The sequence below is a fragment of the Anabrus simplex genome, chromosome 2 (assembly GCF_040414725.1).
Source record: "Anabrus simplex isolate iqAnaSimp1 chromosome 2, ASM4041472v1, whole genome shotgun sequence".
Classification (NCBI taxonomy): Eukaryota; Metazoa; Arthropoda; class Insecta; order Orthoptera; family Tettigoniidae; genus Anabrus; species Anabrus simplex.
In genome coordinates, this window is record NC_090266.1 from 610,850,183 (window position 1) to 610,866,795 (window position 16,613).

General features: G+C 39.4%; 1 protein-coding gene across 1 annotated transcript in view; it reads left to right on the plus strand.

Moving 5' to 3' along the window:
- Positions 1-16,613, plus strand: part of Vps50 (vacuolar protein sorting 50) — a 323,674-nt gene that overhangs the window by 156,024 nt on the left and 151,037 nt on the right. Inside the window, exon 9 of the mRNA XM_067141007.2 lies at positions 14,338-14,527. Coding sequence (XP_066997108.2) covers positions 14,338-14,527 — 190 coding nt within the window. The remainder of the gene's footprint in view (positions 1-14,337; positions 14,528-16,613) is intronic.

Consider the following 16,613-nt stretch of genomic DNA (forward strand, 5'->3'; position numbering starts at 1 on the left):
AGGATCACTGAGGTTTCGGTGTTACGTTGAAACGTCTTTGCAGCATGTCGGCACTGAGACCGACCGTTGTGAATACACAATCAAGGTGTTTTGTTGGGCCGCAATTTTGCGGGGAGCGTAATCGACTGAGGTTCTGTAGCTTGTTCATTCTTATTGTATGATGTTGCTGATAAATACTAATTTCCAGGTTCCTTGTTAAGGCATGTCATGCTATGGATGAAGTTTTGAAATTAAAGAAAGGTTGATAGAGTCCCCTCTTCACACTTGCATTTGTGCTCAGGTAAATTCAAAATCTGAGAAAGAAAAAGGAAGTGGAATTAGAATAACTGATAGAGAGTGCCTGCTAAATGGAAGTAGGAATTGGATAACTGATAGAGAGTGCCTGCTAAATGGTTTGTGTGCTAAGGAGTGTGTGTTACTTACGTGTGGGCTGGATATGTCTTCAAGTGTAGCTGGGAGTGTGCTGCACCTTGTTGCGTGTGCGTCGTGTTGCTGTCGTAGTGTTCAGATTGAGAGGTGGTGGGGAGGGGGAGGCAGCTTCTGGAGGGGGTGGGGTGGAGTGGGTTGTGTCTTTTGGGTTTTGTGTGGGTTTGTGTCTGCTGATTCTTTTTAAATATGTGTCTTTTAGAATGGGAATGGCTGTGTTGAAGAGCATGTTAGTTTTATCTGTGATTTCATTTAAGTTGAGGTTGGGATTAGCGTATTGGTCCATATTGATATAAAAATCTTCCATTATGTTTAGCAATGGGCCTGTGGGGTTCATATTTAAAATTTCCATATCGTTCTCGATATTAGTGAACTTATGCTTGTGTTCTTCGACATGTTGCCCTATGGATGAAAAGCGGTTATATTTAGTGGCATTGACATGTTCGCTGTAGCGAATGGAAAAGCATCTGCCGGTACGTCCGACGTAGCTGGCTTCACAATCGTTGCATTTCATGCGGTACATTCCTGAGTGGCTGTATTTGTTGTTTTCATTGACAGATTTAGTGTTATATAAAATGGAAGCATTATTACGTGTGGTTCTGTAAGCTATTTTTAGATTGTGTCTTTTGAAAATATTAGTTATGGGGTGGATGTGGGTGTTGTTAAAGGTAAAAAGTGCGTAGTCTTTCTTAGGTTTGTTGTTTCTACTTAATTTGGATTTCGGTTGGTGTTTTATTTTGTGAATGATATTGTTTATCATGTTTCTGCTGTATCCGTTATGCTCCGCTATTTCGTGAATTAGGTTTAGTTCCTTGTTTAATTCTTCTGGGGATAGGGGAATGTTGAAAGCTCTGTATATCATACTGTAGTATGCTGCCTTCTTGTGTGCATTGGGGTGAGTGGAATCTATTTTTATGGTATTGGAGGTTTGTGTAGGTTTTCTATAGATTTTGTATGTCAAGTGGTCTTCTGTTTTGGTGATGGATAAATCAAGATAATTCAGAGTGTGATTTTTCTCGGTTTCCATCCTAAATTTTATGTGTGGATCTATTTTGTTTAGCTGTTCGAGTATGTTGTTTTCGTTTGTAAACCTGCAGTCTATAACAACGAAGATATCATCTACAAATCTGCACCAGAATGATATATTGTCAATTTTGCTAATTTCTGAGTGCTCTAAGTGGTCTATGTAGATCTCGGCTAGTATTCCTGAAGCTGGTGAACCCATGGGAAGGCCTTGTTGTTTGTAGATAGTGTCGTGGAATCTAAAGTAATTATTGTTGAGGGCAAATTCAAGTAAATTAATGAATTAGTCTATTTCAGATTACTGTGATTTCTTAAATTTTATTCTATTAATTTTGTCGTTTTCTGTATGGGTATGTTGGGGTACATGTTAGTGATATCATATGGTGCTAGAGTGTTCGATTTTCAGTTCTTTGGTGATGTTGCAGAATTCTATTGAGTTTCGTACTGATTTCTTGGCTAAGAATTTGTAGTGTATCTTGAGAAATGTTTGTATGAAGCATGATAATTTGTATGTCAGGCTTGATCTGTAATTTATGACCGGTCTCATGGGTACTTTGTCTTTGTGGATTTTGGAGTAGGCTTTCGCTGACGGCAGTTTGGGGTTCATTATGGTCAGCTTCGTGGTTTCTTGTTCGTTAAGGAGAAAATGGGTGTTTTTCAGTAATGTTTTGAGATTTTTTTGGATACTGGCAGTTGGATCTTTTCGTTTAATTTGAAAGGTGTCGTCTGAGAAACACTGTTTAGTTTTATTGATGTATTCGTTTCTGTCGATGATGACTGTGGTATTACCTTTGTCTGCCTTTGTTATTAATAGATTGTTATGCTTGATTTTGTCTTTGAGTTTCCTGAGTTGGATATTATCAGTTTTGCTTTTACAGTTGATGTTGTTGTTAATCTTGTTAATGTATAGCGGCAATTTCTTCTTAACCTCAATTCTGATCTCTATCGTCGCCATAAGACCTAACTGTGTCGGCGCGACGTAAAGCCCCTAGCAAAAAAAAAAAAAAATTTCTGATCTCGTCGCGCGAGTCGTGAGGAACTTTATTTAGAGCATTTTCGGTTTCAGCAATGATGGTTGTGAGGTTATGGAAGGTTGATTTGTTCTCCCAATTGTGTTTAGGTCCTTTGCTCAAGATATTGGTCTCTGTTTCATCAAAGTTTGTGTCTGTTAAATTCATTATGGGTGGGTGGAAGGTGTGTTCGTTTTCTTTATTGCATTTGAAGGGGGTGATATTATCCTGTTTGTTTAGGATTTGTGACTGTTTGAGTGTATTTAGCTTCTTATCTAATGTGTGCTGTTTTCGGATTGCTAGGTTAGTTACTTTGTCTTGGGTTATTTGTTGGAAGTTGTCCCAAAAACTTCGCGGTAAAACATGGGATGCTTCTAGGTGTGTTTCATAGAGTTTGGTGTTAAGGAATTGTTTTTTCCTATAGAGGAATTTTATTTCTTCTGTTAACCATATTTTGTTGGTTTTTCTCTGTGTGTTCCGTGTTTGGATGGTGTTTCTGTGTTTATTGTTGTATCTCTTGAGGAAGTTCGGTACTATGTTACTAGATAGGCATTCTGTTTCAATGTAGATAACTTCAAACATTTGTAATAAAGTATTGGTTAGGTGGAAATCTCATTCTTCATACTTGCATTCTTAATTCATCAATACGGACAATGAAGCTGATAGATTATAGTAAGCTTATAAAAGACTATGCAAAGACGTACAATTTGACCTCACTTCATCCGATACGTCTTCATGTAAGTATATGCTGCTATCACTTCTTTTGATGTAGGAAGGTCATTTTCTATGCTGACAGATGAACAGATGAGGTTAAACCAAGACAATTTGGAAAAATTAGTTTTTGTACAATGTTTCAAAAGTAACTGAATTTTGATAGTGCATATTTTCCAGTTTATTGTGCATGTTTTGCCACATGATGGTGCATGAATGCATGCGTATTTCGATATTTGATAGTGCATGGAAATCTGGGCTCTACTCATTAGGTTGATCCTAAATGGACACTGAAAAGCCTTGTCTTAGCGACATCTGTTTTCCAGACAAGAAGAAGAAAATATCAGAGAGGAAATCAACGACAAGCTCATAGAACACCTGTTTCATGACCAATCGAGGATCAAATATCTTGAAGGCTCTTTAACCTTACAGTCATTACCCATGTATCACACATTGTTTGAATACAGTATTGAAGCACCTTTTTGATGAACTTTACCTGGGAGTAAATTAGGAAAATGTCGCACCACAATCATTGCTGCAAAATAATGTTGAATTTTGTTTTTGTACAATACGATATAATTTATGAGTTACTTAAATTTTTTTTTTACAATTTGCTTTACGTCGCACCAACACAGATAGGTCTTATGGCGACGATGGCATAGGAGAGGCCTAGGAATGGGACGGAAGCGGCCATGGCCTTACTTAAGGTACAACCCCAGCATTTGCCTGGCGTGAAAACGGGAAACCACGGAAAACCATCTTCAAGGTTGCCGACAGTGGGGCTCGAACCCACTGTCTCCCGCATGTTTACTTAAACTCAAAAAGTGCCTTAGATAAGTTTGAAGACTAACGACCTTCTGTGACATTATATGGATGTAGATTCCCTTAGAGAATCTGAATTATTTGTCCTGAATGAGTAAATTTATAATACCAGTATAAAGGGTCTGTTATTGGACGTTATAAATTTTCAGGCTAACTCATTCCTGTTGCCAGCGTTTCGCCCCAGTGTGCTAATTTGGGCTCGTCAGTTGGTAAATAGCACACCTATCAAGAAGCATGGTTAGTGCATACCGTGTACACCAGTGCATAGACTGTTTGAAGATACCGGCAGTGCCAGTGCACTGTGAGAGACTTTGTCTCTTTTGCAAAAGTTGATGCTTGCCAGGCTATCAGATGATATGGATATAGATTCCCTGCAGTATTTTTAAATTTTACTCAGCACCTATGAAAACAGATGTACAGTATATTACTCTACTATGATCAACATTTTTCTGCACAAGTCTTTATTCCATTTGTTGTTATTTTCATAGAAGATTCGTAAACTTAAAGGATGTGCACTCCACTACTTGCACGAGAAAGTATCGCCTGAAGAAGTGCACAAAATAGGTACTTATCTCTGGCCATCTTTTTGTAAACTAAATCTGCCCCAAGAAGAGAGAGAATATTTGTTTAGTGCTGTAAAGCACATGTCCTCTGATATCCCCACCCCCGGGTCCTAACTGGCTTGCCAGCGGACTTGAGGGAAATAAAATACCTCTCGTGGACCAAACACACTACCCCCTGTGGATGGGGGACGCACATGTAGAATACACCCGCGGTATCCCCTGCCTGTCGTAAGGGGCGACTACAAGGGGCCCAAAGGGCTCTCAACTTGGGAGTGTGGATTGGCGACCATGGGGCCCTTAGCTGAGTCTTGGCATTGCTTCCACTTACTTGTGCCAGGCTCCTCACTTTCGTCTATCCTGTCCGACCTCCCTTGGTCAACTCTTGTTCTTTTCCGACCCCAACGGTATTAGAGCATCCGAGGCCTAGGGAGTCTTTCATTTTCACGCCCTTCGTGGCCCTTGCCTTTCATCGTCCGTTACTTCATTTTTCAAAGTGATGGATCCCTTCTTTCTTCTTCTTTTTTCTCTCTCTCTACCCCCTGTGGATGGGGGACGCAGACAAAAAATACACCCACGGTATCCCCTGCCTGTCGTGAGAGGCTACTAAGAGGGGCGACCAAGGGATGATCAAATTAGAAGCATGAAACTACTTTTGATTCGTACCATCACGGGGGGGGGGGGGACACCACGGGTTGCATGTGCTTGTGAGTAGTACCACTATATTACGTACGAAATAGGTTTGTGATTAGTAGCAGCAGAGAGAGGTTCACTGTAGGTTTCCAGTACCCGTGAGTCGTACCCACGTGAGCAACACCACGGGTCTGGGCATTGCCTGTGATTAGTACCACTATATGAGCAGCGCCGTGGGTCTGCATTGCCTGAACTTAGTACCCACTATGTGAGGAATACCACGGGATTACCCTCACCCGTGATTAGTACACCTAAGTGAGGAACACCATCGGTTTGCGTTGCCTATATGTGGCGCCATTATGTGAGAAACACCATAGGTCTTCGTTACCTGTACGACGTCCAATACTTGTGAGTAGTACCATCATATCGTGGAACACCGGCAGTCTACGCTACTTTAGATTAGTACCCCAACATGACAAATACCATGGTTCTACTTTACTAGCGATAAGTACTATTATGAGGGGCCGTTGACCTGGACTTTGGACCCCTTTGGACAGCAAGCATCATCATCATCATCATCATCATCATCATCATCATCATCAGGATTGTGCTTTAGAAGTGGTTCCTTTGTCGGTAATGCTGTTTCTTTATGGTAGTTTTTGGATAGGATCCACTGATTGTTTTGGGTTCATGTCCATCCATTCATTCTTCATGCCATTTTTTATTTTGGTCAGTGGATGATTTAAGACTTTTGTTTTGTCATTTCATTTCGTACCGTCAGGGGCCGATGACCTAGATGTTAGGCCCCTTAAAACAACAAGCATCATCATCATCATCATCATCATCGATGTTCCCACCCCAGTGATGGTATGGCTATAAGTCATATATGTGCATGTATACCTTTATTTTGTTACAATAGGGTCTTTAATAAAGAATGAACCAATTTCATCAAGCTATACTTTCCCAATGCTCAGTAGTACAAGATTAAACTTAAGACACATGTGTTTGACTGATGTTCAAGTTTAGTCCTACAAGTGTTCAGTATAATCACCACCAGCAGCATGGACCACATCAAGGCAATAGGACAATTCCTCCCAAACGCATTGCAGCATATCATGACCCACTGAGTTGATCACATATGTTATCCACTCTTGAAGGTCATCCAGTGTAGTGGGTAGTGGCGGATCATAAACTTTGTCCTTGACGTATCCCCACAGGAAGAAGTCGCAAGGAGTGAGGTCTGGGAGGCCATGCGAGTAGAGCACGATCCGTAGCAGTGTGTCGACCAATCCACCGTTGAGGCACTGTTTCATTCAGAAATGCTCGCACTGGTAAGCTCCAATGGGGCGGGGCTCCATCTTGTGGAAATTAAAGTCGCATGAGTATGTTTGCAGCAAAGGGAAGAGCCAGGTCCAGAACATTGCAAGATAGGTTTGTCCTGTGACAGTGTTGGTGGTGAAGAATATCCATAAACCCTGACATTACTGACTGCACAGAAAACATTTACCTTGAGAGAATTCCGTTCGTGCTTGATTGTAGCATGTGGGTGTTCGGTTCACCAGATCCGAACATTGTGACGATTGACACAGCCATTGATATGGAAGGTTGCTTCATCGCTAAAAGTGAGGCACGAAAAGGTGTCTTCATCATCATTTTCCATGTTCAGCATCGCAGCACAGAATTCCATCCGTTGTCCCTTGTCAGCATGTCTCAGTGCCTGAACCAGCTGAAGTCTGTACGGTTTTAATGTGTAGGCATCTTTTCAGGACACGCCAGATACTGGTACTGCTCACCTGAAGCTGGTGGCGACCTTGAGATATGGATTTCCGGGGGCTCCGAGTAAACGCCTGTTGGATTCTCCTCACATTTTCTTCTGACCGTGCAGTTTGCGGTCGACCAGGGCTTTTTCTTTTACACAAACATCCAGTTTCCTGGAAATGTTGGAACCACCGTCGGATGTTCTTGTGAGAGGGCCTGTACGTGTCATCATTAAATCTCCTACGGAACTCGCGTTGCACCGTGACCACAGACCTGGTCTGTGTGAACGCAACAACACAGAATGCTTTGTGCTGAGGTGTTGCCATTGTTAGACTCGGGCGGCAATTGAGTGAGCTCACTGCTGTGCAGGTTGAATGGAGTCAGGAGGGGGGACGGGGAGGGGAGGAAGGTGCGGAGCACTCTACTGACTACTAATAGAAATGTGAGGCCACGCCCTTTGTAACAATATGCGACTCGTTCCGCTGTGTGGCTTGAGTACGGCGCAAGAAGCCTTCGAAATTGGTTCATTCTTTATGAAAGACTGTATAATATATTCACATTTTTGTTGTACTTCTTTTAGGTCCATCCATCATAAAAACTCTCCAGTCACCTAGCAAAAAATTAAATAATTATTTGCAGATAGGCACGATACTGAAACTAATGAGACAAATAAGAAATTGACCTTTATCTTTCCAGAGATGCAATCGATGATGATAATCCACTTAAATGGTGGAAAAAAAGCTGTACTGCTTACCTCAAACTTGCAACAATTGCGCAAAAAAAAATTCTATTCCTGCACCTAGTGCAGCAAGTGAGATAAATTTTAGTGCTGCTGGATATCTGTTGTCAGACAGAAGGAGCACTCTTCACCCAGACAGAGTCAGTGATATTTTGTTGATTCACAATAGGTGCATGTAATTGATTTTGTTTGCAGCTGAAAAGAATATTCGGTTTATTTCATATAAATACATCATTTAATGAGGGAATTACAGTTAGTTTTGAAACATTGGGAAAAGTCCATATTTTGAAATGAAATGGTGTATGGCTTTTAGAACCGGGTATGTCCGAGGACATGTTCGGCTCACCAGGTGCAAGTCTTTTGATTTGACGCCAATAGGCGACCTGCACATCGTGATGAGGATGAAATGAAGATGAAGATGAAGATGATGCATACATCCAGCCCCTGTGCCAGCAGAATTAAGCAATTGTTGTTAAAATTCCCTACCCTGCTGGGAGTCGAACCTGGGACCTCTGTGACCAAAGGCCAGCATGCTAACCATTTAGCCATGGAGCAGGACAGTCCTTATTTAATTTTCATTGGTACAATAATTGAAATGTAAATGAATCTAAAAAACTTAAATATAACAATAGAATCCATAACTCAATGAACTTAAATCGTTATTTAAGTTTCTCGCTCTCGGTCATTATTCTTACATTACCGGTACTTCTTTTCAAACAAAAGACAGAGGTTAATTTTGCATTTACCCAGCGAATGGCTGTGCTGTTTGGGTCACATAACTGTAAGTTTGCATTTGGGAGATGTAGGTTCAAAGCCCACTGTCGGCAGCCCTGAAGATTATTTTCTGTGGTTTCCCATTTTCACGCTAGGCAAATGCTGGGGGCTGTACTTTAAGTAATGCCACAGTTGCTTCCTTCCCACTCCTTGACCTTCCCTATCCTATCATTGCCATAAGACCTATCTGTGTCGATACGGCGTAAAGGAAATTAAAAAATATTCATTTATTCCATATCAGTTATTTCTTACTCCAAGACATAATTAATTAATTAATTAATTAATTAATTAAGACATTTAATTTATGTTTGGTCTAGTGTACAAGAATAAAGATATATATTTAAAAAATTACAATGGCAAACAAAATATAAGACATCGAATTAAATAAACAGAAAGAACACAATTTACTACTTTTTTTCATTGTTTGGATTTCTAATTCATATATTATTTAAATTTTATCAGGATATATTGTTTAAAATGATAATTGTTTTTAATGTTTACAAGATAAAAATTACCTGTTTAATTTTCATTCATTCGGTGTTTGTAATACTAAGATGGCACCACGTATAAAATACAAATCAGAACAAACGTGAATGTAATGGCATTATTTTATTGCTTCCCAATACAAATTCAACTGATTGCCGGTTGTTTTCTGCAATTGTCCTTCTTGCGAGCATAGTTCGCTCGTCATTGTAGTTAAGCACTCGCCGCTCGAGGGAAACATGCTCGAATACAGTAGAGTGTAAAACATACATTGCAGTGTTCTACCATACGGTCACAACAATAAACATCAACTGAAGAAGAAAGTTCAAATAAATAATTGACTGCTAACTAACATTTATGTCCATTGTTGTATTACAGATAGAATTTTAAATGTACAGTTTATACAACCTTCTAAAATACTTGGTAAATAAAGCTGCTACTGAGCACTAATGGATTAATGGAGTTATTTTAGTTTTTCAATTTCCAATGGACAGAAATCCAGGTAATTTTCAATACAACTTACATTGTTAGAAATTATTTATTTCTGTTCTGTTCACGTATATTGACCGGATACAACAAAGAGTTTATTGGTATCTCAAACTATTTTTTGTACTCTACGCAATGAACTACAATTTTCACTATTATACAGGGTGCATCAGAACTATATCGTCAAAAGAATCAGGAATGTTCTTTGTGTTACATTAAAAACAAATTTGCAGTCAGATTGGTGGAAAAAATGTTTCTTTTCAAGAAAATGAGGTTACTTTGTTACCTCCAGGTGCGCAAATCAAATTGACGAACTTGATGTACTTGCTATGCCAGAGAGCCAGCCGCTGCCTGTTGATGAGAGACAGAGGTAATGCTCGGTGGGAATGCGCAAGTTTCTCGTATGTTTCACATAGTCGCTTCCCAGCCCCGGTAGGCAGTGTACAGTTTGTTCTGCACAAATTGACTACTATGTGAACCCTGTAGAAAGAGAAGATGAACTTGTACCAAGAATACAAACTGCTTTCCAGGTTGTTTGCAACACACCACACATCCTGAAAGGTCCAAAGGTCACTACTACACCATTGTGAACTTCGCTTTGAAGTAGGAGGAGGCATATTGAACATCTACTGTAATCAAATCATTGGGCACATTGTTTCCTTCATTCAGTATTTCTTTCCATTTACAATGTTGTGAGTGAAGGAATACACAATCTTAAGAAGCAACATTGCAGCTTCGAGCATATTAAGTAATAAAGAATGTTAGTGCGACCAGCAGATGAGAAGAGAAACAATTTGGTGCATACCTTGACTGACAAGTGTGTCTTAATTACAGTGTGTTCTTGTACTGTGTGTGCAGTTACAGCTGTTTATTAAGCGAACTGTGGATATTGTGTGTAAGAGGCAAGGCCAATCCTGTGTGGATTGAACGAGGAAATTTGTGCATACGCGTGGAGCGTTATCTCTGTCTCCATCATACACCCCACTTCCCCTCCCTTCCTTTCACTTCCCTGAAGCACGGCAGCGGCTTGTGCTCTGGCATAGCAAATACGGTGAGTTCATCAATTTGAATTCTGTGCCCGGAAGTAACACGGTAACCTCATTTTCTCGGAAAGAAAATTTTTTCTGTGTCCATTAGATTGCACAACCGTTCTTAACATAACACAAAGAGTATTCATGCATTTTGCTAGTGGCTTTTCGTCTCACCAACACAGATAGGTCTTATGGTGGCTATGGGATAGGAAAGGCCTAGGAGTTGGAAGGAAGTGGCTGTGGCCTTAATTAAGGTAAAACTCCAGCATTTTCCTGGTGTGAAAATGGGTAAACCGCAGAAAACCATCTTCAAGGCTGCCGACAGTGGGATTCGAATTCACTATCTCCCTGATGCTCACAGCATGGCCAACTCGCCCGGTATTCGTGTTTTTTTTTTTTGTTTTTTTGTTTTCAGTGTAGTTCTTATTCACCCTGTGTTTGAAGAGGGGTATGCTTTAGAAATGTTCGTAATATAATGAGTAAAGCAGAAAGCTGTGGCTTTCTGTTTCTTGAGTTTAAGTGATTTGACAAACTCATCAACAATCCAGTCATATTTACCAGGTATAACATCAGTTAGATTACTTATTTGAAGACATACTGTATATCTACTTGTTATTGCATATACAGTGTTCTACTTGGATAGTAAATATCTGTGTTGTCATTAGTGATGAAACTCGCTCGCTATTTAGAGGTTAGCTGTTATCCGTATACATCTGATAAGTTTTAAATACTATTTTCAGAAAATCAATGAACAGAGAAATTCACAACACTGTGTAAAATCAAGCATTAAACTTGGTGTATGTAAATATATTATACAGGCTGTAACTAAATATGTGGGAAAGCTCCAGGGATTCGATAGAGGATCCGACAACAAGCAGAATATGTCCTGTAAACATGTGGTTTATTTGCTTTTGTTTCCTTGTTACAGGCATTGTTTTTGGTGTACATAACACAGACCACTTCACTATGCAGGTTGGTCATTTGTGTTGATAAAACTTTTTTTACTACTTACAGTTCTCTACAGAAGGTGCTCAAAATGGCTACCACGAGATGTAATGCAGGCATCTATACGCCGCATCATTAACTGTCTCACTCGTTCCCATATTTCAGGTGTCTGTCGTATCTGCTGACACCCTTGCTCTATTCGCTGAAGCAGCATTTCCACATTATGAATAGGTGTGGCATACACAGTGGCCTTGAAATGACCCCATAAGTAGAAGTATAATGGATTGAGATCAGGAGAACGAGCAGGCCACGGTGTCGGGCCCTAACGCCCTATCCATTTTTTTGGGAATCGCTGATGTAAAATTGCTCTGGCAGCAAGAGCAAAATGAGGCGGTGCTCCATCGTGCATGAACCACATGCGCTGAATTAAATCCAGTGGAACATCTTTCAACAAACCATGTAAATCATTTGTTAAAAAGACGCAGTATGACGCTCCTGTCAATGTTCCCGGTAAAATGAAAAGACCAATTAATATGTCACCTATTATTCCAGCCCAAACATTAATACTGAACTGCTGTTAATGTCTGGTTTGGGTTTTGCTTAACTTCTCTGGGATTTTCATATGCCCTGACATGCGTATTGTGCAAGTTCTGCACTCCATTTCTGGTAAACTTCGCTTCATCGGTAAACAGAATAGCAGAGTGGGAAGGTTGCTCCTGAACGCACATCAACCGTAACCAGGTACAAAATGCTGCTCCGGGTGGAAAGTCAGCTGGACTAAGACCTTGGACTCTTTGAAGGTGATACGAATAAAGGAGCTATTCTCGTAGAATCCTCCACACTTGTCATATGACTCACATCCACCCTTGCTGCTAATTCCCTGGTGCTGCTCCTGCTATCTTTCTCAATATGGTTGAGAACTCGTTCCTCTGTGTCAGGTGTTCTTGTGCTCCTAGGTCGTCCATTATCAGCAACACGTCTGCTAAACGAGCCTGTTTTGCAAAGATGCTCGTGTATTCTTTGGAACGTCTTGTTGTTCGGTAAACATGTATTAGGAAAGAGTGTTCTGCATACAAATGCCATGCTTCATTTGCGTTAAACTGAGCCCGTCCATACAGGGGGTGCATGTCTGCCATTTACTGATTTGAGTACCCCATTGTATCACGACTTGTACTGTACGTGCACTCAATAACAACTGCCAGCACGTATCACTCCACTTGTACTGTACGTGCACTCAATAAGAACTTGCAACACGTATCACTCCACATGTACTGTACGTGCACTCAATAAGAACTCGCAACACGTATCACTCCACTTGTACTGTATGTGCACTCAATAACAACTGACAACTCGTATCACTCCACTTGTACTGTATGTACACTCAATAACAACTGAAAACAGTATAACTCCACTTGTACTGTACGTGCATTCAATAACAACTGACAACACGTATCACTCCACTCTAGCTTATGACCTGTGTGGAAGTGTTTACTTTGCTAAGCAACTGACATCACATGGCTTTAAATGCAAAACAAATGCACACTGACTTGAATAGGGACGAAGTGTACAAGTGGCTTGTGTGCACTACACAAATGACCAACCTGCATAGTGAAGTGATCTGTGTTATGTACACCACAAACAATGTCTGTAACACAGAAACGAAAGCAAATAAACCATATGTTTACAGGACATGTTCTGCTTGTTGCCAGGCCCTCTATCAAATCCCTGGAGCTTTCCCACATATTTAGTTACACCCTGTATTTTACTAAATGAATAACAGGAATTTTACTTTTCATAATGGAAATTTTTCCAATCCCATCGAAAAGAATTGTAAATCACAGTTTGCAGGCTTCAACTCTGTATATTTGTACATTGTGACACAAAACTTATAATGTGTCAGTTTTCTTTGAACATATAAATATGGGAAATATGTCTTAATATTGAATACAGAATAAATCAAACCTGAATATTTTTAAAGGGTGAGATTTCATTGAATGATGCAAGAAGAGCTTCTCAGTCTGACATCACTATTCAGTCCTGTGCAGAGTATGTTCGCTCTCTCATATGATTGTGATGTACACTTGGTAAGTAAGTTGTCTGCATTTCATGCAGGCCAGCCTGGCCGTACTGGGCTAGCCTCAATGCACCCAGCTGAGCAACTGAGTTCTAAAGAAAAGAATAAGCCCTAAATCTGTTTGTGGATTGAGATGTGTCTGGTCTTGCTTCAGTAAACCAGTTAAGGAGTATTTGGAAAAAGCCTATTAGGTTGAACATGGAATTAATGGATAAAATTTTTCATTTGCTATACCATTTCCCACATCGCTGTGTTTTTCATTTGCAATTAATGATATATTCATAAAAAATTACCTGACTTCTCGGACATGCTTATTTCCTTTCTGTTCATTCCATGTACTTGGTGAACCTTTCTTTGCTCAATAGTTAAAAGGACAGATGGACGGACGGATGGACGGATGGATGGATGTTCTTTTGTGATATCTATTAAAGTTTATTGTGATTTGAATTTGGTCTTGGGTTTAGGAAGGGAGCTCTGGGGTTAAAATAAGGGTGAATGTGAATGTGATCATGCTTCCATATAAAGCTCTCAAGATGACCATTGCCATTACCAGAACTTGGATTTTGGATCTGCAAGTGGTACAGCTTGTCAAAATATTGCTGATAATTATAGATGTTTCATAATTTGTTGAACTCTATACCATTTAGTTGTTTTATATTATACTGTATCATGTATAGAAAGATAAGAGCAAATTAGGATAAACACAATGGCAGGTCAGAATGGAAAGGGTTGAGTGACAGAGATAGGAGTTGACGATAAACTTTGATGACTTGATTTGTCACTTGTTTGTTCTTTTCCACGACTTACATTCTATGTTATGTGTATCATTACTTTAAGCTTTCTGTCTGTTCTTCATTTACAGGTTAACAGAAGTTGGTGAAGAATTCTGTGGCAGTAAGTCAGAGGAATTGCAGAAGTTGATGAAGGAACAAAGTGGACAGTACTTTAGAAACTATCATAGGGAACGGCTTGAAGAACTCAGGATATTTCTTGAAAATGAAGGGTGGGAAATCTGTCCAGTAAAACCAAATTTTTCTATTCTCCAGTTACAGGTTTGTATGTTGGACTTTGTTTAAAATCCCATTACAAGCATAAGACTGTTTTTCATATTTGCTCTTGCTGCCTGTCATAACCAGTTTCTTCTGTCAATGATTCTCAAGTTCTTTTCATTAGTGTTTGCTATCCATTGCTTCAATCATATTAGTCATATTGTGTTTCTTTTCAAACCCCTATATATCAATTCTTACTCACCAATATTTAACCCTCAAGCAGGCATTCCATCAAAGTGCACCAACAAGAAATAACACTGACTTGAACCATTTCTTTAATATTTTGTGATTGTGAAGTTGTAAAAATTCCTTCATTTAGCGTGACGAGTAGGTGTGATGTTATACTCCAATTTAACATCACTGAAATGCAATGAAAGGAACTGTGACAGTGTGACATTATGCCCAAAATACATCACATGCATGATCACATAAATACTATTTCTTTTCTTTTGTTTAGTTAATTTTTAAAAAATACACCACCATCTTTTGATTGATATTCTTCATATCTGAAATTGTCTTCCATAAATAATAAGATCAGAGTTGACTAGCTACTCAACAAGGCTCCAGAGTTTAACACAATACCAGACAATGAGAATGATGATGAATTTGAGGAGGAAGAATTAATTATCACTCAGATTTTTAACAAGAACACAATTCAGACAGTGACTGTTAACAGTTGGCCAGTCCTGATGATTGTTTTTTTTTTTTTGGATGGCATATCAATAGGATCAGGCATATACTAATGTGACCACAGGAATGAATTGAAGGATTATTTTAAAATATATTCCCAATAGCAGATCAAAATTGAATGTCATTTTATAATTTAAAGTGGATGTGTGTTAAATGTATTCCTTATTGCTTAAATTAATACTGATTTAGCTTATAAACATTGACCTGGGCTGTCGAATGCTGATCTCCCACTGAGGTGACATGGCACGCGATATGTTGCGTAACTTGGCAAAAGTGTCCAGCGTACAACTTTAGATTAAACATTATTAATAATTTTGCTCACACTTCTGAAATTTGTATGTAAAGCAGCTGGTTATAATTTAACCTTCATTGGCTTCTGTTCTTAATGGTTTACTGATGGTCAGAGGGTGAATAGCATAGTACTACTGTATATCACAAATATAAGGAGAATAGTATGAAGATTATCACTTCAAATCTGCTGCAAATGTCTGTTACTAATATGGATGCATAATTTAGTGCCCTTTGTATATTCTCTCAAGAAGTAGTATGCAGTGGCATATGGGAAAATTTATAATGTCCATAACGGACCAACTATATTGGTATTATAAATTTACTCATTCGGAACAAATATTTCAGGTTCCCTTTATCTTTATCATGCTGGGATCAAGACGTGGGCTATCACTAGACTTAGGTTACCCCTTTTCGATGGTTGGTTTAGTGAACGTGAAGCCTTCAGCGTTTTGAGCTGCAGGCAATTGCCAACGGAGAAGCCTGCTGTGTTGACAAGGCTGCCGCACAACCTACTGCCCTGGCCTCTGCCACTGTCAATACTCAACACCTGATCAGTGGAGATGGTAGCCTAAGGTTTAGCAAATTAGAAGCCAGCTTTGTGGCTAAGTGGAAGGAATACTTGCCTTTGGTCCGATGACCCCGGTTCAATTTTCCTAATCAACTCCCTTACACTGTTAATTCCCCTGGCTTGGGAACTGGGTGTTTATGACGTCTTCGTCATTCATTTTATCCTCATTAGGTCACCATGAAGCCTATACAGATGCCATGCACCATTATTATTATTATTATTATTATTATTATTATTATTATTATTATTATTATTATTATTATTATTATTATTATTATTATTTCTTCGTTACGCCTGTTTACAGAGCGCGTTAGAACTTGTTAGCTTGATGATGGTTTTCCATTCTTCTTCTCCTCCCGAAATCTCTTCATGAACTCGCTGTGCTGTTTCTTGTGCTCTTCCGTCCATTGCTTCCCTGTTGTTCTTTTAGCCTTTTCCGTGAACATGTGCTTTGCAGCCAGATTCTCGAAAGCCTTGCGATCCCTGATGATATCTAATGTGATATTCATTTCTTTTAAGTCTTGCTTTATTTCCTCTAAC